General features: G+C 37.6%; 1 protein-coding gene across 2 annotated transcripts in view; it reads right to left on the bottom strand.

Moving 5' to 3' along the window:
* Window positions 1-1,280: 1,280 nt before the first annotated feature.
* The window catches only part of rfx3 (regulatory factor X, 3 (influences HLA class II expression)), a 36,914-nt gene continuing 13,496 nt past the window's right edge, over window positions 1,281-24,698 (bottom strand). The window contains exons 2-17 of one of the 2 annotated variants that reach the window (XM_087790549.1): window positions 24,339-24,451; window positions 21,506-21,594; window positions 20,079-20,337; window positions 17,334-17,408; window positions 16,931-17,112; window positions 14,038-14,157; window positions 13,848-13,972; window positions 13,666-13,781; window positions 11,031-11,146; window positions 10,804-10,958; window positions 10,620-10,717; window positions 7,189-7,338; window positions 3,544-3,752; window positions 3,321-3,474; window positions 3,212-3,254; window positions 1,281-2,015 (exon numbers count right to left, since the gene is read on the bottom strand). In XM_087790549.1, coding sequence (XP_087646675.1) covers window positions 1,735-2,015; window positions 3,212-3,254; window positions 3,321-3,474; window positions 3,544-3,752; window positions 7,189-7,338; window positions 10,620-10,717; window positions 10,804-10,958; window positions 11,031-11,146; window positions 13,666-13,781; window positions 13,848-13,972; window positions 14,038-14,157; window positions 16,931-17,112; window positions 17,334-17,408; window positions 20,079-20,337; window positions 21,506-21,594; window positions 24,339-24,446 — 2,280 coding nt within the window. In that variant the 5' untranslated portion in view covers window positions 24,447-24,451 and the 3' untranslated portion in view covers window positions 1,281-1,734. Of the gene's footprint in view, window positions 2,016-3,211; window positions 3,255-3,320; window positions 3,475-3,543; window positions 3,753-7,188; window positions 7,339-10,619; window positions 10,718-10,803; window positions 10,959-11,030; window positions 11,147-13,665; window positions 13,973-14,037; window positions 14,158-16,930; window positions 17,113-17,333; window positions 17,409-20,078; window positions 20,338-21,505; window positions 21,595-24,338; window positions 24,452-24,698 lie in introns of both variants that reach the window. The other variant, XM_087790548.1, reaches the window with a different exon arrangement.

Here is a 24,698-nt window from a genome sequence, read left to right as displayed (position 1 = left end):
GGTGGTGCCTTTGTTTCTGAGCATGTGTCGGGGTGGTGCCTTTGTTTCTGTGTATGTGTCGGGGTGGTGCCTTTGTTTCTGTGTATGTGTCGGGGTGGTGCGTTTGTTTCTGTGTATGTGTCGGGGTGGTGCCTTTGTTTCTGTGTATGTGTCGGGGTGGTGCGTTTGTTTCTGTGTATGTGTCGGGGTGGTGCGTTTGTTTCTGTGTATGTGTCGGGGTGGTGCATTTGTTTCTGTGTATGTGTCGGGGTGGTGCGTTTGTTTCTGAGAATGTGTCGGGGTGGTGCGTTTGTTTCTGTGTATGTGTCGGGGTGGTGCCTTTGTTTCTGTGTGGTTTGTGTTTCTGTGTCGTGGTGTTGTGTATGTGTCGGGGTGGTGTTGTTGTTCTAATGCAACATCATTTCTAAAGGGATGGCGCCACCTACTGACCTCTGAACAACAAGCTTCATGAAGCTTCACCAACACGTCACTAGTTGTCGCGACACATGCTAAGCTAGTCCGTGTGGTCCGTGGGCCACAAGAGGCCCTTTGACTGTATTAATGTGGCCCTCACCGAGTCAAGAGTTTTCAATACTTATTATTATTATATTTACTGAAATATTTGATCAATATTGTTTTGATGTTTTTGGGTTTATTTTCAAAATCACTAACTTGTTCAAAACAGTAACGAATCAAAAATGCCAGATTTAACCAGAAAGTAAATTAAACAAACTTTTTATCTTTAATCGTTGTTGGCAGGAGAAGTTTTTAAAGTTAATTTTCACCGAAAATATCAAAAACCTTCTGGTCGTCAGTTTTTCTTTAAGCACATCCTGATCTTGAATAAAACAAAATGAATAAATTTTTAACGTTTTTCAAAGATGGACAGTTTTAACACAAGCAGCGACTCTTAAATGCTGTTGCTCCTCTTTTCAAAGGTTTACGGTACAGAGACGGTTATCACAGTACATCAGTGTCGTCAGAATATCATGTTTGAAATAATACTTTTCAAATATTTAAACGTTTTGGTTAAATATTAAAAAAAAGAAAAAAATCAATATTTTAATTCAATTTAATTTTGATTTTAATTTTTTTCAAATTGTTTTATTTCTTATTTACACAGAGTTAGATTTTATTAAAAATTAAATGTTCAAATTCAATTTAGTCACAATTATACCAGTATTTATATATTTAGTTTATATAACAGTGAAAAATGAAATATTGAATCAAGAAAAAATATTTACAAAAATGATACATTATTATATTAACAATTGGAATTAAAATATCCAGGTTTGTGTAAATAAGAAAAATAATTTTGAAAGTATTACATTTTTTTTAATCTAAAAAAAAATCAATTAAATTCGTAACAAAAACATTTAAACCACGAAAAACTAAAGTTTAAACATTTGAAAAACGTCAAATTCCTTCAACGTTCTGACGAAACCGATTCACTTCCATCGAGGTCAAAGGTCAATAAACGGACGTTAAATCGCAAACGACGAGAGCAGCTCGACACGAAAGATCTAAGAACCTTTTGTTTGACGGCACCGTGAGCGAGGGGAGGGGGGGGGGCGTCGGTACGATCCTGCGCGAGAAGAGACGGCGGAGGCTGTGGTGACGTGGATTCGAGCTGTCGGGCGTCAGCAGTAGGATGACGGAGGTGAAGACCCTCCAGCAGCAGTTGGACGACGTACGGTGGACACTCCGCGGCGCCGACGCCACGATGCGGACGCCGCCGACTCGTGGACGGACGCCTCAGACGGAGGCGTAGGTGTTGCCGGTGGCGCTGCAGTGGCGGATGGTGGTGGTGCCGACGGCGGGCGTGAGGATGTGTTCGCTGTGGTCCTGTGGCGGCTGAGGCAGCGAGTGGAGGACGCTGGGCTGGACCACGCCCACCACCGGGTGCGACCCGTCCGGCATGGCGCCCACCTGGATCACCTGGATCACCTCGTGCTCCGACTTCTCCCGCTTGGGCAGCGGCTCGCCGGAGTCGTCCATGTCGTCGTCCAGGTCGCTGTCCATCCCGCTCGTCTCATCTGGACACAGGCACAGTGTAGTGGGGTGGCAGCGGACGCAACGCCAGGTGACCCGTGTGTGTATGTGCGAGGTTGGTGTGTGTGTTTTAGAGTTGGCTTTGGGATGGTGTGCATGTGTCGGGGTGGTCAGTTTAGTTTTCCCGTATCGGGGTGTTTTTTTTTTAATACTGTGTTTGTGTACATGTCACGTGGCGTTTGTATCTTTTTACGTGTCGGGGTGGTCAGTGTAGGTTTTCCCGTATCGGGGTGTTTTTTTTTAATACTGTGTTTGTGTGTACATGTCACGTGGCGTTTGTATCTTTTTACGTGTCGGGGTGGTCAGTGTAGGTTTTCCCGTATCGGGGTGTTTTTTTTAATACTGTGTTTGTGTGTACATGTCACGTGGCGTTTGTATCTTTTTATGTGTCGGGGTGGTCAGTGTAGGTGTTTTCTATTACTCTGTTGGGGTGGTTTGTGTGTCGGGGTGGTGTGTGTTGTTGTTTCAGTGTATGTATCACTGTTCTAGTTTGTAAATGTGTTTCAACGTCTGTTACATTTTTGTAATAGTTTGTAAATTTGATTCTGTTTTTTTTTTTTTTAAATGTCAATAGTTTGTAGTTTTAATAAAAATTGTCAATAGTTTGAATCACATTTTAATTATTAAAACAAATGAACAAACTTTTAATCATATTTACAAACTAGAAACTAAGTTTTTAAATATGATTAATCATGATTTTAAGTTTATGACTTTTTTCAATGGTTTGTAAATTTAGTTTTTAGGATTGACATTTGTTTCTAGATTGTAAATGTGTTTCAAAGTTTGTACTTTTTGTAATATTTTGTAAATTTGAGTCTGTTTTTATTTGTTTGTTCATTTGTTTTAAGTTTGTGACTTTTTTCAATAGTTTGTAAAGTGAGTAAAGATGTTTTTTGACCCTCCTCAGCCACCGTAGAAAACAAATCAGCTTAACTTGAAGAATTTGCAACGAAGGAAGTAAAACGTCAAAAACATTTAACTTTAGTTTAACAAGAGATTTGAGTCACTTTGTCACCGAGAGACTGAAGATCAGTGAGGAGGAGAAACATGTACTTTTTGTGCAGTTATTTAGTGTATATTGTGAGTCTGATGAGTTCTTCGTTGTGTAAAACTTCCTTCATTCTTTTCTTTTTATCTTTTATCACTAAAAAGTTCGTCTGATCCACGTCAGTCGACTCACCTTTGTCCATGTTGGAGAGCGACAGGGTGTTGAGGCTGTCGAACTGGGAACACAGACACACGGGGTTAGAGGTCGTGCCGAGCGTTCGGGTCGAAGGTCAAGGTCGCACCTCGCCCATCACGCCGATGGGAGTCTCCCCGGTGGCCTGAGCCACGCGGTGCTCCACCAGGTAGAACATGTACTCGTCGTACAGCAGGCGGATGAGGTGGAAGGAGCCGAAGCTGGCGGCGCTTCGCAGGGTCAGGTCCCGGATCACCATGGAGCTGCGGGGGGGGGGGGGAAGCAGGCGAGGTCAGCGGGAGGTCGGGGGGTCACGCACCGCAGGGTCTGACCTGTAGAAGGACCACTTGAGCAGGAACTGTCGCGCGGCGCGGGGGAAGCTGGGCCGGTGCTCGTACGGCTTCAGCACCTGAGTGACCACGTTGTCCAGCCAGGAGGCCCACTGCTCCAGCGAGCTCTGCTGCTGCAGCGTGGCCTTGAAGTCCTGCTCCAGGTGCTGCACCAGACCCTCCTCGCACTGGCACACCCACGACGCCTGCTCCTGTGTCGGGGAGAGCGTCTCAGTCCCGGGACTAGTTGATGAAGCTTCATGAAACAGTGTCATTATCTTCAGAGTCCACTAGATGGTAGTGATGTGTTGATGAAGCTTCATGAAACAGTGTCATTATCTTCAGAGTCCACTAGATGGTAGTGATGTGTTGATGAAGCTTCATGAAACAGTGTCATTATCTTCAGAGTCCACTACATGGTAGTGATGTGTTGATGAAGCTTCATGAAACAGTGTCATTATCTTCAGAGTCCACTAGATGGTAGTGATGTGTTGATGAAGCTTCATGAAACGGTGTCATTATCTTCAGAGTCCACTAGATGGTAGTGATGTGTAGATGAAGCTTCATGAAACAGTGTCATTATCTTCAGAGTCCACTAGATGGTAGTGATGTGTCGATGAAGCTTCATGAAACAGTGTCATTATCTTCAGAGTCCACTAGATGGTAGTGATGTGTTGATGAAGCTTCATGAAACAGTGTCTTTATCTTCAGAGTCCACTAGATGGTAGTGATGTGTCGATGAAGCTTCATGAAACAGTGTCATTATCTTCAGAGTCCACTACATGGTAGTGATGTGTTGATGAAGCTTCATAAAACAGTGTCATTATCTTCAGAGTCCACTAGATGGTAGTGATGTGTTTATGAAGCTTCATGAAACAGTGTCATTATCTTCAGAGTCCACTACATGGTAGTGATGTGTCGATGAAGCTTCATGAAACAGTGTCATTATCTTCAGAGTCCACTAGATGGTAGTGATGTGTCGATGAAGCTTCATGAAACAGTGTCATTATCTTCAGAGTCCACTACATGGTAGTGATGTGTCGATGAAGCTTCATGAAACAGTGTCATTATCTTCAGAGTCCACTAGATGGTAGTGATGTGTCGATGAAGCTTCATGAAACAGTGTCATTATCTTCAGAGTCCACTAGATGGTAGTGATGTGTCGATGAAGCTTCATGAAACAGTGTCATTATCTTCAGAGTCCACTACATGGTAGTGATGTGTCGATGAAGCTTCATGAAACAGTGTCATTATCTTCAGAGTCCACTAGATGGTAGTGATGTGTCGATGAAGCTTCATGAAACAGTGTCATTATCTTCAGAGTCTCTGCACTATTTTCCTTTGTATTGAACAAGTGTTCTAATAAAACATTTTTAAAGTGATGGCGCCACCTACTGACCTCTGAACAAAATGACACTGTTTCATGAAGCTTCATTAACACATCACTACCATGTAGTGGACTCTGAAGATAATGACACTGTTTCATGAAGCTTCATCAACACATCACTAAATATCAACAAGGACGCAGCTGATTGGCTCAAACCCTGTTTCTATGACATTTTTTTTAATCAACTCAAAAGTGTAAAAAGTGTATTATTTTGTGTTAATTAGTCAACATTTCTTGTTATCTTATAATTTAAGGGAATCGTCTTGAACTCAAGACTTTTTAAATACATTTTTAAACGACCAACTTGACAATCAACCAAAATGTCGAACAATGTCAACTAAAAATATTTAGTGACAATTTTTAATCCACAGAAAAACTTTCCTTCGACTCCATCGTGATGATTTAAAAACATGTTCTACAACAAATACACAGTTTAATTGTGTTTCTTAAGTAAATCCATAAATGTTACCAGATATTTATAGATCATCACGTGTTCAGTTTCTACACTTGGATTTAAGACATTTAATGTCAGTTAAGGCTTTATTTTTAGATTCACAAACTGTTTGAGTTTCCATGGCAACACTGCGTTAGCAACTTTTAAATGTTAAACTTTGATTTTGAACATTATTTGGTAGCAGTTTGTTGACAAGAATCTGTTGATACGCATGAGTCAATAATACGATGTATAGTGATAGTGTAGTAACAAGGATATATGTGTAGTATTGTCCAGTACTTGACTCTGGTGTTGTTATAGTGTAGTAACAAGTATATATGTGTAGTATTGTCCAGTACTTGACTCTGGTGTTGTGATAGTGTAGAAACAAGTATATATGTGTAGTATTGTCCAGTACTTGACTCTGGTGTTGTGATAGTGTAGTAACAAGTATATATGTGTAGTATTGTCCAGTACTTGACTCTGGTGTTGTGATAGTGTAGTAACAAGTATATATATGTAGTATTGTCCAGTACTTGACTCTGGTGTTGTGATAGTGTAGTAACAAGTATATATATGTAGTATTGTCCAGTACTTGACTCTGGTGTTGTGATAGTGTAGTAATAAGTATATATGTGTAGTATTGTCCAGTACTTGACTCTGGTGTTGTGATAGTGTAGTAACAAGTATATATGTGTAGTATTGTCCAGTACTTGACTCTGGTGTTGTGATAGTGTAGTAACAAGTATATATGTGTAGTATTGTCCAGTACTTGACTCTGGTGTTGTGATAGTGTAGTAACAAGTATATATGTGTAGTATTGTCCAGTACTTGACTCTGGTGTTGTGATAGTGTAGTAACAAGTATATATATGTAGTATTGTCCAGTACTTGACTCTGGTGTTGTGATAGTGTAGTAACAAGTATATATATGTAGTATTGTCCAGTACTTGACTCTGGTGTTGTGATAGTGTAGTAATAAGTATATATGTGTAGTATTGTCCAGTACTTGACTCTGGTGTTGTGATAGTGTAGTAACAAGGATATATGTGTAGTATTGTCCAGTACTTGACTCTGGTGTTGTGATAGTGTAGTAACAAGTATATATGTGTAGTATTGTCCAGTATTTGACTCTGGTGTTGTAATATTTACAGACCACATGACTCTTGACGAAGTCGTAACTGCTTTCATTTGTTTTCAAACCAAAATATGTTCAAACATGAGCTTTAAAAGCTGCTGCACTCACTGTATCCTCTCGTCCTCAGTCGACACAGGGATCTCACAATATTTCATATTAATAAAGTCAATCATCTCTTTGTTTTAGCTGGGGAGGAGGTAATGAATGCTGCCATCTAGTGGCGGGAAGTTTAATTGTACCACAAAAAACAAATGCTTAGAATATTTGATATGTTAATTGTACTTACAAAAATAAATAATCAGAAAGAAGAACTGTGATTTTAAAAAAATGTATATGATTTTATACGCAAAAACAAATTTGAAAAAGAAACATTTCTGTTAAATATCGATACAATTTACTGAAAAACAATATCACAATAAACCAATATTTTCTCAAATCCTTATTATTTGCTAGTAAAGTACCCGTCAGTCACCTGCTCGTTTGTATTGCATGACAGATGAATTATTTTCAGCCAATCAGCAGCGTCGTCACATGACCTGACATTCTGTTGTGTTGTTGAACCAGGAAGTGACTGAAACTCGGTTGATATAAATGTTTGATTCGTGGCGTCAACTTTCTGTCAATCAAAACAAATCTTTCTAGCGTGTCAATCACAGAAGCGTCGCACGCCTGCACGACGACCGCCGCTCACCTGCACGTTGGCGAAGTCCACTCTGTTGAGGTCGCTGAGCATCTGGTTGATCTGCGACGTGTTCTGCAGCACGGCTCGAGCCGCCTGAGCGAGATGGTTGAGCGACGTGTATCTGCGCAGCGTTTGAGCGAAGGCACTGACAGCAGCAATCTGCAGGAGACCAGGAGTCATGTGATCTATGGGAGTCATGTGATCCGCGAGGAGTCATTTGATCCGCGAGGAGTCATGTGATCCACGGGGAGTCATTATTTAAACACAATTAAATAATTTGTATATTATAGTTTCTTAAAAATAATTTAATTCAATCATTTGTTTATTATAGTTCCTTTAAAATAACTTAATTAAATAATTTGTATATTATAGTTTCTTAAAAATAATTTAATTCAATCATTTGTTTATTATAGTTCCTTTAGAATAACTTCATTAAATCATTTGTATATAATAGTTTCTTTAAAATAATTTTATTAAATCATTTGTTTATTATATTTCCTTTAAAATAATAATTTGTTTATTATAGTTTCTTTAAAATAACTGAATTAAATAATTTGTATATTATAGTTTCTTTAAAATAATTTTATTAAATCATTTGTTTATTATATTTCCTTTAAAATAATAATTTGTTTATTATAGTTTCTTTAAAATAACTGAATTAAATAATTTGTATATTATAGTTTCTTTAAAATAATTTTATTAAATCATTTGTTTATTATAGTTCCTTTAAAATAACTTAATTAAATAATTTGTATATTATAGTTTCTTAAAAATAATTTAATTCAATCATTTGTTTATTATAGTTCCTTTAGAATAACTTCATTAAATCATTTGTATATAATAGTTTCTTTAAAATAATTTTATTAAATCATTTGTTTATTATATTTCCTTTAAAATAATAATTTGTTTATTATAGTTTCTTTAAAATAACTGAATTAAATAATTTGTATATTATAGTTTCTTTAAAATAATTTTATTAAATCATTTGTTTATTATATTTCCTTTAAAATAATAATTTGTTTATTATAGTTCCTTTAAAATAACTTAATTAAATAATTTGTATATTATAGTTTCTTAAAAATAATTTAATTCAATCATTTGTTTATTATAGTTCCTTTAAAATAATAATTTGTTTATTATAGTTCCTTTAAAATAACTTAATTAAATAATTTGTATATAATAGTTTCTTTAAAATAATTTGATTAAATCATTTGTTTATTATATTTCCTTTAAAATAATAATTTGTTTATTATAGTTCCTTTAAAATAACTTAATTCAATAATTTGTATATAATAGTTTCTTTAAAATAATTTTATTAAATCATTTGTTTATTATATTTCCTTTAAAATAATAATTTGTTTATTATAGTTTCTTTAAAATAACTTAATTAAATAATTTGTATATAATAGTTTCTTTAAAATAATTTTATTCAATCATTTGTTTATTATATTTCCTTTAAAATAATAATTTGTTTATTATAGTTTCTTTAAAATAATAATTTGTTTATTATAGTTTCTTTAAAATAATTTAATTAAATAATTTGTATATAATAGTTTCTTCAAAATAATTTTATTAAATCATTTGTTTATTATATTTCCTTTAAAATAATAATTTGTTTATTATAGTTTCTTTAAAATAACTTAATTAAATAATTTGTATATAATAGTTTCTTTAAAATAATTTTATTCAATCATTTGTTTATTATAGTTTCTTTAAAATAATTTAATTAAATAATTTGTATTAAATTGTTTCTTTAAAATAATTTAAATTAAATAATTTGTATATTATAGTTTCTTTAAAATAATTGAATTAAATAACTTGTTTATTATAGTTTCTTTAAAATAATTGAATTAAATAACTTGTTTATTATAGTTTCTTAAAAATAATTTAACTCAATCATTTGTTTATAATATACAAAAGATTGAATTCAATTATTTTAAAGGTTGAATTTAATTTTTCAATAAATTAATTGAAGAAATTGAATATTTGAATGACTATTTATTTTATATTTTTAACATTTAGAGTTTTTACATTCGAATCATTTCTATATTTTAAAAGTTGAATTTGTTTTTATTGAATATTATAATTCAGTCATTTCTATAGTTAAAGGTTGATTTGAATTTAAGAATTTAAATATTTAAAATTAAATTCCATTTCAAAAACTCAAAGATGTTTTTTTTTTAATTCATAGCCTTTTAAATATAAAGATGCTTCTATAATAGAGTCAAAAACTCAAATGATTCAAATTAAAAGGGTACAAATTTTTTAAAATTGAATTTTGAAAATGCATTTTTTAGTTACTAGAATTAAAATATTAATATCTATGTGTAAATTAAATAATTAATTTCCATTTTTTGTTAAACACAAATTAAACTTTAATCAATAATTCAATTATTCAAAGTAAAGGGAATTAAATGCAAAATTATCTTTTTTTTTATTTAATCAACCTTTCAATATAGAAATGATTTAATTCAATTATTCAACTAAGAACTTAAATGCTTAAAAACCCACAACAATTAAAGGTTAAAAAAAACTTAAGAAGTTAAAAAAGATCTTAAGAAGTTAAAAAAGATCTAAAGAATTTAAAAAAGATCTTGAAGTTAAAAAAAATCTTGAGAAGTTAAAAAGATCTTGAGAAGTTAATAAAGATCTCAAGAAGTTAATAAAGATCTCAGGAAGTTAATAAAGATCTCAAGAAGTTAATAAAGATCTTGAGAAGTTAATAAAGATCTTGAGAAGTTAATAAAGATCTTAAGAAGTTAATAAAGATCTCAAGAAGTTAATAAAGATCTCAAGAAGTTAATAAAGATCTTGAGAAGTTAATAAAGATCTTGAGAAGTTAATACAGATCTTGAGAAGTTAATAAAGATCTTGTGAAGTTAAAAAGATCTTGAGAAGTTAATAAAGATCTTGAGAAGTTAATAAAGATCTTGAGAAGTTAATAAAGATCTCAAGAAGTTAATAAAGATCTCAAGAAGTTAATAAAGATCTCAAAAAGTTAAAAGTTAATAAAGATCTTGAGAAGTTAATAAAGATCTTAAGAAGTTAATAAAGATCTTGTGAAGTTAAAAAGATCTTGAGAAGTTAATAAAGATCTCAAGAAGTTAATAAAGATCTTGAGAAGTTAATAAAGATCTTGTGAAGTTAAAAAGATCTTGAGAAGTTAAAACAGATCTCAGGAAGTTAATAAAGATCTTGAGAAGTTAATAAAGATCTCAAGAAGTTAATAAAGATCTTGAGAAGTTAATAAAGATCTCGAGAAGTTAATAAAGATCTTGAGAAGTTAATAAAGATCTCAAGAAGTTAATAAAGATCTTGAGAAGTTAATAAAGATCTCAAGAAGTTAATAAAGATCTTGAGAAGTTAATAAAGATCTCAAGAAGTTAATAAAGATCTTGAGAAGTTAATAAAGATCTCAAGAAGTTATCACGTCGTCGTACCTTGGTCTGGATCATTCTCTGTGGAACCGCGTTCATGGCGTTGTTCAACCAACCTTCCAGGCTTTTGGCAAAGTTGCGAATGGCTTGAGTCAAGGCACCTTGACGGGCGAGAGGACAACACCAGAGTTAACGGAGGCCCGCGAGGCTCGAGCGGAGGACGGGTGGGGGGGGGGGGAGCACTGACTGGGGATGGGTCTGAGGACGTCGGGGATGAGGATCTCCACCAGGGCCTGGTACATGAGGTGGTCGCAGGCGCTCATCCACTTGAGCACCACCTCGTTCCTGCAGAGCAGCAGCAGCTGCGGCTGCGGCAGCCGAGCCTCGATCTCGCTGACGCTGCTGGAGACACGGACGGCGGCGACGCCTCGGCTCAGGACCAGGAAGGACTTTCATCGCTCGGCGTCAACTCACCTGTTCTCCGTGACGGTGGCGCCCTCCACCGAGTCCGGGGGCGAGTAACGCCAGAACGTTTGCCAGAGCTTCTCGATCAGGCTGAACTGGAGGTTGACGACCACGTCCAGGATGGCCTGAGAGACGGAGAAGAAGATGTTCGATGACCGAACTACTGATACTGTGCAGGTGCAGTCAGTGTTACTCAATACCGACACCTGCTGGACTGTTACGGCTGTTACATGTAACGATAGTCAGAGTCAAATTTGTTCAGGCTTTTCCTTGATTTTATGGAACTCCTGTTGTGTTATCAGTTTTATCTTGATCTTTAAAGTATATACTTTATTGGATATTGTTTTGATTGTTTAAGCGCTTTGTGACCCTGGTCTAGAAAAGCGCTATATAAATAAAAATTACTTACATGTGGATATAGCGCATCTATTTTCCTTCAAGTGTAAAAAAGAAAACGATATAATTGAAATAAAAGCCAATTGTTAATGACTTGCTTGAGAATTGTGTTCATCATTTTTCTTCCTTTATTTACAAATTCATATTTAAAAAAAATACTTTTTGCAATCAAGCTTTTTTTTTTAGCTTTGACTATTGAATTTTACTTCACTATAAACCACTTTACTATTTAGACGCAACAACTTAACTTGATTTAAATCGTGAAATAAAAAACCTTATTTGCGGAAACACGATCAAAATATTTTCTTTCTCTTTGCTGATTCTATTCTTTCTTCCTTTCTTTTTCTGAATGTCACGACTTTGTTTGGATGCTTCACGTCAGATCCTTTCAAACACATCAGAGCTCGATGCTGTGTCAGTCAAGTGATTCGGTGCTGCCTGACCCATCACTGGGCCGCACATTATATCTGGGTACACTAGGGCTGCACGATATATCGAAAACATGTCAATAATTTATAATTTTTTATTGTATAAATCAAGAATTTCTTAAATGTTCACTTCGACCAATCAGTGTCACGTTCTGTAAAGTTGTCAGTTTGTACTTCTATGTCTCGTTGTTGTTTACGTCTCCGTCCGTCTGTGAACTGTGCGGCGCTTCTTGTTAGCCTCGGTTGCTATGGCGACGCGTCTTAGCTCAGTATATCCAGTGAAGTAATACTAACTCATGATCTAGTCAAACACTAGTGATCCAGTCACTCGTCTCTTTCAACCTCCTTTGTTAAAGCAACATATTGTAAAAACTTTTCATCTCGTCTCAGTTGTTTTCTTATAAGATTATGAACTTCCAAACAAACCTGTCCGTCTTCACCGTATGCTAACGAGCTAAGTTGTTAGCGTCATTAATAGAGTGTTATGTGTGCGTCTTCACCGTATGCTAACGAGCTAAGTTGTTAGCGTCATTTATAAAGTGTTATGTGTGCGTCTTCACCGTATGCTAACGAGCTAAGTTGTTAGCGTCATTTATAAAGTGTTATGTGTGCGTCTTCACCGTATGCTAACGAGCTAAGTTGTTAGCGTCATTTATAAAGTGTTATGTGTGCGTCTTCACCGTATGCTAACAAGCTAAGTTGTTAGCGTCATTTATAAAGTGTTATGTGTGCGTCTTCACCGTATGCTAACGAGCTAAGTTGTTAGCGTCATTTATAAAGTGTTATGTGTGCGTGTACAAGGAGGTGGATTTATTATTGATTTGGTGATATCGCGACGCGCCGGCGGCTCCTCTCTGATGTCACTCAGTTTGGCGGGAAACTGATGCAAGTCCCGCGAGACTGAGCGTTATAAGAGATATTTTCTACCATCATGTTGACACTGAAGCACAGAAATAAACGAAAGGAAATATCGCATCATTTTCCTTTTCTTAACTCCCGGACCTTCACTACAGTACTTGTATCCGTGTGCACACAAGCAATTTTTTTTAGGTGAAAGAAAAACATATCGCAATAATATCGATACCCTAATTCAAGACACCAATTTCCAATATCGTGCAGCTCTAGTAAACACACCTATTAAACACTATTAAATCTGTCCCACAGTAGAGATTTAAACTGTTCTGTGAAAGCGTCGCTGACTTCATCTCAACCTTTTGTTGCAGTTTCTACCTCATATAACCTTTACTTTCTGACTCACTATACGTCCAGAATATGACTCAGATGTTCCTCAGAGCTCGTGGCTTGTGATCTACATTCAAATTCAGCTAAAAGGATTGAGTCACCAAGCAGGACAAACAATGTTCTGCGTACTTGAAGTATTAGTACTAGAATATTCTGTTCTTAATGTTAATGTTCTTTAAAATGAGGAAAATCTAATGTTGCACTAGTTTGGATTCAAGAACCTTTTGCCTCAATTACTTAAAATACTGTTTACAATATTCACTTTATTTTTGTATTATCGGCTTATAAAGTACTATCTTCACTTCTTTTCTTACTGATCTTCTTCTGCACAACAAATACCCTCAGATTAAATGTAATATTTGCCTTTATGGTGTTTTTTAAAATCAACTCAGCTTTGCTAAGACACTACAAAAACCCTTTAGAGATATTTGTGTTGTCATTTTTACACTTAAATAAATAAAAAATACACAATATGAAGGCTGTGATATGAGCTGAAGGTCGTACACAATTGACACTTGAACAAAAGTAGCAAAACAGAATAAAGAAGATGTAAAGTATAAGCAGGTTGACCATCTGACCTCACAGTGCTCTCTGTACAGCGACTGCAGAGCCTTCACGTCATCCGGGTCGATGTTGTCCGTGTTGCTCGGCCCGAGGTCCAGCTCAATGAAGTCGGGGAGCGCCCGCGATGCGTCTGCAGGCAGGAGTCGCACACGTTCAGACCGAATGACGACAACCATATCCAAGTCAAAATCTTCACCTAAAAATTGCTGGTGGTGCTGACTCTGCGCGATGACCGTCTGCTCCGCCGCCCCGGGCTGGTTCTGGCCGGGGCTGGGGAAGCTCTCCCCCGGGCTGGTGTCGAACTTCTGGACCGGCTTGAACCTGGAAGTCAAGATTGGTCAGTGGTCGCGAGAGTGCGGTGGTGGTGGTGACGCGCGGTGACTCACCTCTGCTTCTGCTGCACGGGCTGCTGTCTGAGGGCCATGTACTGCATGTCCTCCTGCAGTCTGTTGAGCGGCGAGTCCGGCTTCACGCGGATCCCGTAGTAATGGTATTTGGAGTTCCCCCTGCAGGTGGCGACGGATCGAGTCAACAGAAGAAACTCTTGATTTCCTTAGTAAGTATTTAAAAGTTCGAAGAGTTTTCCCAAAGTGGTCAAAGCATCAATGAATGTAAGAAATGATCCAAACACTTAAATAATAATTCTTTTTTAATGTCCTTACAACTTCATGTTTTGCATGATGCGTCTGAGACGACCACAATTTCATCTTTGCTGCATGTCTTGCATTCATGTATATTTGACAAATAAAAGAACTTAAGACACGAAAAACTTGAGACGTATATCGTTTTTTCCACGATACTGTATCAATGTTCAACATATTGATTAAAATAACGTATTTGTATTTCTGTTTTTTTTACTTTTAATTATATTATCATTGGTTTATATTTCAAATAACTGCAGAAAAAAATATCAATTTTTGTATTTTTATAATTACAATAAATATGAAAATATTTACACATGTTTTTTTTTTCATTTACACAAAAACATACACGTGTTTACAAAATGCTCAAATAAAGCTAATCGTATGTGCTGAGACTCTATAATCAGTGGTCCGCACTCGGAGTCAGTTCAGGTCAGTGTGGCATTAAATACACGCCTGACGAAAACACAAACGATTAATGATGTTGTATTTATAATAACTTTCTGAAGTCTGTTTTTTTAAGAAAGGAAGTGACATTGGCTTGTGACCTTTGCCGTGTCAACATGGTAGTTTCAGTCAAGTTAACTCCAAAAATAAACCTGTAAACTAGCGAACATCAGAAAAACAAAAACATCTGAAAGTAGAACTAAAAGTTTTGTGGTTTCTTTTGCAGTTTTTGACTTCCAAACCCTAAAGTCTGGTCCATTAAATAATCTACATTAAACTAGACGTTCCTGCAAATTCAAGTTGGGGACCTGGTATTTGTCTAAACGAGAAGCATCTCAGCCTCTGAGGTCTGTGGATCAGAATCTACTGATGGTTCCTGAACTTCAGGACCAGAGGAGAGAAATCCTTCCAGACTGTTGCTCCTAAGCTTTGGAACCATCTCTGTGTTTGATGATCTACTGACTCCTTCAAGAAACATCTGTGTTTGATGATCTACTGACTCCTTCAAGAAACATCTGTGTTTGATGATCTACTGACTCCTTCAAGAAACATCTCTGTGTTTGATGATCTACTGACTCCTTCAAGAAACATCTGTGTTTGATGATCTACTGAATCCTTCAAGAAACATCTGTGTTTGATGATCTACTGACTCCTTTAAGAAACATCTGTGTTTGATGATCTACTGACTCCTTCAAGAAACATCTGTGTTTGATGATCTACTGACTCCTTCAAGAAACATCTCTGTGTTTGATGATCTACTGACTCCTTCAAGAAACATCTGTGTTTGATGATCTACTGACTCCTTCAAGAAACATCTGTGTTTGATGATCTACTGACTCCTTCAAGAAACATCTGTGTTTGATGATCTACTGACTCCTTCAAGAAACATCTGTGTTTGATGATCTACTGACTCCTTCAAGAAACATCTGTGTTTGATGATCTACTGACTCCTTCAAGAAACATCTCTGTGTTTGATGATCTACTGACTCCTTCAAGAAACATCTGTGTTTGATGATCTACTGACTCCTTCAAGAATCATCTGTGTTTGATGATCTACTGACTCCTTCAAGAAACATCTGTGTTTGATGATCTACCGACTCCTTCAAGAAACATCTGTGTTTGATGATCTACTGACTCCTTCAAGAAACATCTGTGTTTGATGATCTACTGACTCCTTCAAGAAACATCTGTGTTTGATGATCTACTGACTCCTTCAAGAAACATCTGTGTTTGATGATCTACTGACTCCTTCAAGAAACATGTGTGTTTGATGATCTACTGACTCCTTCAAGAAACATCTGTGTTTGATGATCTACTGACTCCTTCAAGAAACATCTGTGTTTGATGATCTACTGACTCCTTCAAGAAACATCTGTGTTTGATGATCTACTGACTCCTTCAAGAAACATCTGTGTTTGATGATCTACTGACTCCTTCAAGAAACATCTGTGTTTGATGATCTACTGACTCCTTCAAGAAACATCTGTGTTTGATGATCTACTGACTCCTTCAAGAAACATCTCTGTGTTTGATGATCTACTGACTCCTTCAAGAAACATCTGTGTTTGATGATCTACTGACTCCTTCAAGAAACATCTCAAGACACTTTTATTTCAGCTTTTCCTTCACTTTCTTGTTGCTGCCGTGTTTGTCTCCATGTCGTCTTTTAAAGTATATATTTTAACTGTGTATTGTTTTTGATTGTTTCAAGCGCCTTGTGACCCTGGTCTAGAAATATCTTTACAAATAACATTTACTTACTTACTTGCTATTAATGGTGTAGAGACAACAATCATTTGAATTTTGCAGGTATTTACATGTCATTATTTTCACAGTCGTTTAAACGTAGATTCCTATCTTTATTCTTTTTAGAACAGATTCAAGAGTATAGTTTGAAGAACAAGAAGCTTTGAGGTCAGAAGTGAGGAGATAAAACCCACTTCATTATTGAAAAACACAAAGAATAACCTTCATGTTCCACTTTGATTAAAGAGTGTCTTTTTATTAATTTATTTTATGTTAAAAAACAACTTGAATTTTTTTTTTTCCTTTTTCTTTTATTTTCAGAAAACTTTGAGGTGAATATTTATTTTAAAAGAGTTAATCTTTTATCTTGTGGTACCCAAATGAAAATGAACCGGATTAAGAAAAAAGTTGCCATCATTTTGAAGAAAGCGACGTAAACCGAGACCTTGTTCCGAGGCGCCGCGTGCGAAGTCCCATGAAGATGGAGCGGATGAGTTTGCCAAAGGAGGCAGCGTTGACCGGGTCCAGCTTCTGCTCCTGGCAGTGGCGCAGATAGTGATTGTAGAGCGTGGACCGCGGGAGACTGACGCCCTCTGCTGTCTCGTAGTTGTCTAGCAGCCACTGCAGCTGCAACACAACGCAGGACGTTAACCCCGGGAGACGCGGAACGATTCCTCGCGTCGACGCTAAAGCGAACGCATTTGCGAAGCAGTAGAGTGAAGGAGGATAAAAAAAAAAAAAACACCTCGAAACCCGGCAACATAAAAACAACAAATGAAGTGAGAGGAGGAGAAAGTGAGAGAAGCCGGAGAGGATTAGAGGCGAGCATTCGTGAAAAAGCAACTTACATGGCTGTTGAGCAGCGAGCTTCTCTGACTGGATAAACCCTCAGATTTTTGGAGCGTCTCAATCGCCATTTCAATCTGATGAACCACGAAGCAGAGGACAACAAAATGTAAGAAAGGGGGGAGGAAACAAAACCAAAATCAGAGAAATAATAAAGAGCAGCTTTGCACACATCGAAGGAGGGAAGAAGCAGAGGAAGCAGCAGAAATCAAGCAGGCGGCAGAAGATCTCATCACTTCAACCGAGACGGGAAACATTTGAATCCAAGTACATGACTCGTGCATATCTGTGTACTTAAGATCATTTTTAAAAGAAAAAAAACAATTGTACAAGTATCGGCCGCACCTGAGGAGTTGAGATTGTTTACCAGAGATATTTACATAGAAAGTTGGTCGACAGAAGAATTGTTTGGGTTAATATTTACCCGGAGTACTTCCTCTCCGTCTCGCTTGTTATTCTTTAAACTTCTACCACATAAGACTTTAAAATATAGACTTGTTTCAGTTTTTCTAGAACAATTCTTCTCACGTCGAGGCTTCAATCCAATCCAAGACGAGCAGTTTGGAGGCATTTTGATGTTTTTAAGTGTCTTTTTGGACGAAGACGACTGAGCTCCAGTCGCTACATTAAAATGAACAAACATTTTGTCTATAACTCTAAAAAGAACAGATTACTCTGAAATTATCCCAACAATAGTCGAAATGAGAGTAGAAAGTGAGTGAAGTTTGAATTTGACTTCATTACTATGACATTAATAAAGTGTATTGTACGACATGCATTTGAAGTTGCTAACTCAACGTTGCATATGAGGTGTGATCCCTCGCAACAACTCTCTCAGTAATGGTGACCTGAACAGCTCCCATAATGCTTTACGTCCAGTAAACCAATCACAGCTGTCGATCACTTTTAACATAGAGACCTGAGTTGTGTCTCAAACCACATACTTCTCTCAGTGCACTGGTTAGTATGCATCAGGATAGTGTACGTATTAACTAGTAACTAATTCTCCACAGATAGTATGTCTCAAATCAAACTCTGCTGCTACACACTAACAGGAAATGATGCGACAGCTTCTTCTTCTACTACTATTTAATGATGATTTCAACCAGCTGTAGGAACACCATCAAAACCTATATATATATACAGTATATATATATACAGTATATATATATATATATATATATATATATATATATATATCTCGATCCATACTCAGTTTTGTGTGTGTTTTAGTGTCAATTTAGTGTGTATGGAGCACTACATTTCACATACGAAGACTTGAGACGCACTTATGCACTAAAATACTTTGTTTAAGTACGCAAAAGTATGCGATTTGAGACACACCTATAGACATATCATTTAAATATAGTATTGTAGCAATCAGCCGACACCAAACAGAGCAGTGTGTCGAAAGGCATCATGGGAGTTTACCGTCTTGTTTGCACCAAAATAAAAGTAGGTGGGATAACTAGTACCTCCCTCTAGGTCAGGAGTGTCAAACTGGTCCAGAAAAAAGGGGCCGAGACGGTGCAGTTTTTGGCTCCGACCGGTCGAGCAAACACGAGTGAACGAATCAGGCGTCGGCTTGAACAAGCAGCACCTGACAATTAACTGTCGTGTTGTGTCTCAAATCGCATACTAGCGTACTCAAAGTTAGTATTTTCAGTGCGTAAGTGCGTCTCGATTCTTAGTATGCCAAATCTAGAACGCCATACACACTAAATTGTCACTAAAACGCCCACAAAACTGAGTATGGTTCGATGGACACTAACCACCCTTAACAACTCCATCTTAGTGACGTTTTAAACAAAAGTTATGTCATATATAAATGCATATATATTCATATACTTACAGGTGTATTTTCAGCAGCAGTAGAAGGATGAGTCTTCGGTGCTGATACCACCTTAAATATCTCGCGAATATTTCGATTCTCATATTTTTTCTTTATTTCTTTTTCCAAACTTGCAAAACGTGCTGCCAGCAGGTGGCGATAGTGTTCCTACAGCTGGTTGAAATCATCCTTAAATAGTAGTAGAAGAAGAAGCTGTCGCGTCATTTCCTGTTAGTGTGTAGCAGCAGAGTTTGATTTGAGACATACTATCTGTGGAGAACTTGCGTACTAGTTAGTATGTACACTATCCTGATGCATACTAACTTCTAGTATACCAAGAGAAGTATGTGATTTGAGACACAGCATCAGTCTTTGGAACTCCATCTGATTGGTTCAAATATATGTGCATGACTGGTTGGATCCAAAACATTTTGTGGACCAGTTCGAGGCCTGTGCTCCGAGTTCTTAAGTTGTAACACAGTGAATAATGAGGAGGAACTTTGCTGTTCCTGGATTCAGTTTGATACAATATACTGTAACATCTACAACTGTGTGTCGAAAATGAACGCGAGGAAATGTGGCGGGGAACCACTGTACTCGAGTCATAGCAGATAGGAAAGCTTTAGAACCGTTTATCGCAGCTAAGACCATTAGAGTCGATGGATTTACATTCATCGCAAACGAAAGAGCTTCGTCTCGCGGTGATCTGCTTTGCTTTAACTGCAGACTTTTGGCAGCGGCGAGACAACCGGGCCTGAGCCCACGCAGCGCAGGCCACACATCTGCCAGAACTACCGCCAGACACGGAACCCGCCGAAGGATAAAGCGCTATCGCTTAAACATGTAGCCGTGCACAACAACAATAACACTTTGAGAACCGAGGCGACTTTGAAATAGGAACCACACACACACTCACGGTGGCGGGGGAGGCTCGTGCCGTCTGGGTGGCAGGGTGAGCTCCGGAGTTCTCCATCAGGTAGGCCCCCGGACTGCTGTTGATGACTTGACCCCCGGCCAGGCCCATGCTCATCCCTCCGCCGCCACCTCCTCCGTTGCTGCTCATGCCGTGCGTGGACACCACGGTGGACACCTGCGACGAGCTGCCTTGCGTGTCGAAGTAGCTGCCTCCGCTGTTCTGGCTGTACAGCTGTGGCTCCGAGTACGAGTAGGTTCTTCTGTTCCCACGACAAGAAGGCAAAGTGTGAGCGACAACTCATTCTTTTTTATCTGAAATACTTGCAGTTTATTTTTCCTATAAAACATTTTTTAGGAAAGGAACTTCTTATACGCTGGATGTTCCACAGCCCGGCGTCAGCTCATCTTATGGTTCTGCCTGCTGAGACTCGGACACTGCCTCGTTTCTCTGTTGGATATTTGGCTTTTTTTATATTTCTGGAATCTCTGATTTTGTCACTTCTTCCTACTCTTTCTTTAGTGGTTCGGTGCATTTGGCCATCACTCCATTCCAGATCTCACATAAATGTTAAATACTAGAGATTTTTGGTAGCATTGTTTTCTGCTCATGGTAATGTTCAATGAAACGGTACTTGAATCAAGATATAAGACAGTTCCCAAAAATGTATCCTTCACATAAATGGCTTCTTACTGCTGTTCAATTGCTAAGAACTAGCAAACAAAATAAACAAAATTCAATTCAGTTCAACTGAACTTTTTGTTGGCAACTTTCGAATTATTTTTTGTGTGTTTTTATATATTTTGTATGTATTTGATTGTAATTATTTATTGATTTGATTGTTTTTACACATATCCAGGGTGTGTGTTTGGGTTGATGCATTATTGCTGCTGGACAAAGAAAGTAAAGTCAAAAAGTATCCATCCATCCATCCATCCATCCATCCATCCATCAGAACACAACAATCTCAACGTCACTGAGGAGTAAAAATGTAATTTTCTATTTCGTTATTTTAGGGTTGATTTATTTAACCTGAGTCGTTAGCATAGAATTCAAGAATGAGGAAAAGTTAAAGCTCTGTGGTCTTGTGATCAAATTTCAGTTGTTTTGTTGTCGGCAGTGTTTGTATATGAAAATATCTCTTTAGCAGAGATTCGTTTTTTAATTGGCAACTTCAATCTCTCCTCCACATGCTGTCTCATGTACTCAGGCTATTTGGATAGCCTCATGTGAAAAACAGATCGATGAAAAAGGTCACCGGTCTGAACGCTGGTGCATTCATAGTTACAGGCTTGATTGGGGGTCACATCGATGCGACTTGGCTCAGAGTGAAATGCTAATGTGTGGTTTTTTTTTTCAACCATCGGATCGTCTTCAAAGGAACGAAGGACTTGGTTCGCCGAGGTACGGCGTTTAAATGTCTGACTTACATGTTTCCGTTAGTGTAGACGCCGCTGTTCTCCTCCACATACTGCACCTGTGCTGGGTAGACATGCTGAACCTGTTGAACAGTCTGTGTCTGAAAAGACAAACGAAGATACTTCAATCAAATGCAAACCTTCACGGTTCGTTTGATCGCTTGGAAAATCTTTTAGACAAAATCTGCAACATCCTGGGACAAAGTCAACTTTAAACAAGTTAAAGGTTAGACAGGTACTCTTGGTTAACTGCTTGAGCTTCGTTTTGAATGAAAAAGTCCAAACCCCTTTCTTCAGACTCTCCCCTTTAACCCGCCTACAGAGTTGCACAGCAAGTCTTCGAACTCCTAAGATCAGCCGGACTAAGGAGGACTAGTTTGTCCCGTCATTTCACTGGGTTCGAATGATTGGACATTGATTTTACGCTGCTACTTATTTCTTTATGGACCAAAAATGGGACCTAAATGGTATAATAAACACATAACTCCATTTAAACGACTGTATTTTCTTTGTTATTCTGACTTTATTTGTATTTGTATTGATGGAAAAACTGCAGAGCTAAAGTATGTTTATCAAATTAACTTAACCACATATTATTATGCATCACTGCTGGCGTTTTCATCACTGCTTGTGTGAGAAAGGAATGTGGTGGTACTTCATGCCAAGGTACGACCTCTGAAGGAGTAAACGCTAACCCGCGACCTTGAGAGATACTAACTCATTCCAGTTTGTTGTTTGCCGAAAACCTTTGGAGTAAGCAAGTAGGTAAGTAAGTAGTTTATATTTGTAGAGCGACCAGGGTCACAAAGTAAGACACTTAACGGCTCGTGAACCTGCAACGAAGACAATGACAACGAACCAACAGCTCTGTGCTTCGACCAGACATGTTAATGTTCCAGTTGCAAGTTAAATGACTTTAACTCTGATTTCTATTGTCTTTTAGGTAAAAAGCATCAAGTGAGATCCCTAACATGAAGGTATTTTTTTCTTTAACGTGTATAAAGGAATAAATATGTATATGTCACAGTACAGATTGGAATCCAGTGGGATCTGGAATACTACTAGTACAGACTGGAATCCTACTACTGAACTGGGATCTGAATATTGTAATTCCAATCTGTACTAGGACAAATGGGAATTCTACCAGGACAATCTCCAATTCTAATAGGAGAAATCTGGATTACATCAAAATGTTTTGGATAGTAGACGGAATCATTTCACACCTAAAATTTCAGCATAGGTAAACCTACTTCACCATTACTATTCTAGGTGAATTACTTACGTATTAATTACGTATTTTTGATATCCCATAACCATTCTGTCAATACACATTGTAACCATGGAGACAGCCGTCGGGTCCAGGTCATAGATCTGGAATCCTACTAGAACAGATTGGAATCTGTTCTACTATGATTCCAGATCCTACGGGATTCCAATCTGTACACTTTTGAAAAATCAAATACATTCATTCTTTAATTCATTCTGTGCAAGATAGAAAATGTAAAACTAAAAAAAAAATGTATATACTGTTGGTCTTGAAAACCTGACTGAAGCTGTTGGTCACTGTTGTATAATCAAAGGCATATATAGACTAGGGCCGAACGATTTGAGATTCTTTTTCCCCTCATTATTGCGATTGTTCCAATGTTCTCGTTCAATGTATTAGATCTCCAACACAGGAAACGGTGGAGTCTGGTCCTTTCATTCAGCTGTTCTTAAATCATGTTAAACAATTAGTTTGTGTTAAGATAGATGGATAGATCTCCACTACTCATTTTTTGTGGCGTGTTGTCCGGAGTTGCTTTCATGTGACGCTTTTCAATGGTTCGGTTGTGATTCCCGGCGGCCGGTGCTTGAATGAAGTTGAATGAAGGCCTGGTGTTCTATCAATACAGTCGTCGTGCTGCTGCTCCTCGGCAGCTCCTGTGGAGCCCGAGGCCATTGAGGCTCAAGCGCAGTGTTTACGTCTCTCTACGCTCGCTCTGCTCGGGCCGAAAGTCAAATGAACATCAAATTAAATCGCAACCCTTGCGAAAATCGCGTTCTTTCAAATTGCGATTAAATCACAAATGCTTTTAATCATAGAGCCCATGATAAATAAAGACTGTGTAGACTTTTTTTTAACTTTATAATAGAGGAGATTGTTATTACTTATTTACTGTTTCGCCTGCAGTTCATACAAAACTCTGCAGCCAGAATTCTGAGCCGCTCTAGTAGAAGAACTCACATTTCTCCTTCAAACTCTTCACTGGCTGCCAGTTTCTTTCAGGATCATTTTAAAATTCTGGTTCTTACTTTCAGATCTATTCATGGTCAGACCTTCCATCAGTGATCTGATCCAGACTTACACCCCAGCTCGGGCTCTGAGGTCTGTGGATCAGAATCTACTGATGGTTCCTGAACTTCAGGACCAGAGGAGAGAAATCCTTCCAGACTGTTGCTCCTAAGCTTTGGAAAGATCTTCCTCTCTCTTTGCGCTTGATGGAGTCTACTGACTCAAGAAACATCTTTTTTATTCGTTCGGGCTTTTCCTTGATTCTCTGAGACTCCTGTGTTGTTCTCAGTTTTATCTTGACCTTTTAAGTATATACTTTATTGAATATTGTTTTGATTGTTTAAGCGCTTTGTGACCCTGGTCTGGAAAAGCGCTATATAAATACAATTTACTTACTTACTTACTTACCTACGGCTAAGAAAAACTTTGATTATTTTAAACGTGTTGCTGATATCCTCCTTCAGGGTTCGTAAACAAAACGATTTAAGCATTTGGTAGCATAGACGGTTGGTTTATTCGCTTCGATCGGGGGAAACAAATAATGACGGAGGAGGGAAAATCTGGTTGTACCTGTTGCTGAACAGGCAGCTGCTGGGTGGAGCCAGTGGACTGGACAGGCACGGTGGTCTGAATAGGGACAGTGGAGGTGGAGTCAGCGCCTGCTTCCGGGCTCTGCATGGCGCCTACGATCACCAGAGAGAGGGGAAAAAAACAACAACAAATAAACAATTGCTCGAGAATGAATCCTTCACGTCTGTGAATCATTAGCTCACCAGAGAAGCCGCAAACATCTCTGTTGAACAACACAAACATTTTCTCTTCCTGCATCTTTGTAAAAAAAATATATTGCAGCTCAAAAAAAAAACATTCAACGGCATCATCGAGATAAAGTCTACATGGTGTTCTGGTCGTGGAGTAAAAATAAAAGTC

Source organism: Callionymus lyra, chromosome 5 (assembly GCF_982586985.1).
Source record: "Callionymus lyra chromosome 5, fCalLyr1.hap1.1, whole genome shotgun sequence".
Classification (NCBI taxonomy): domain Eukaryota; kingdom Metazoa; phylum Chordata; class Actinopteri; order Syngnathiformes; family Callionymidae; genus Callionymus; species Callionymus lyra.
This window is presented reverse-complemented; position numbering and strand designations above follow the sequence as displayed.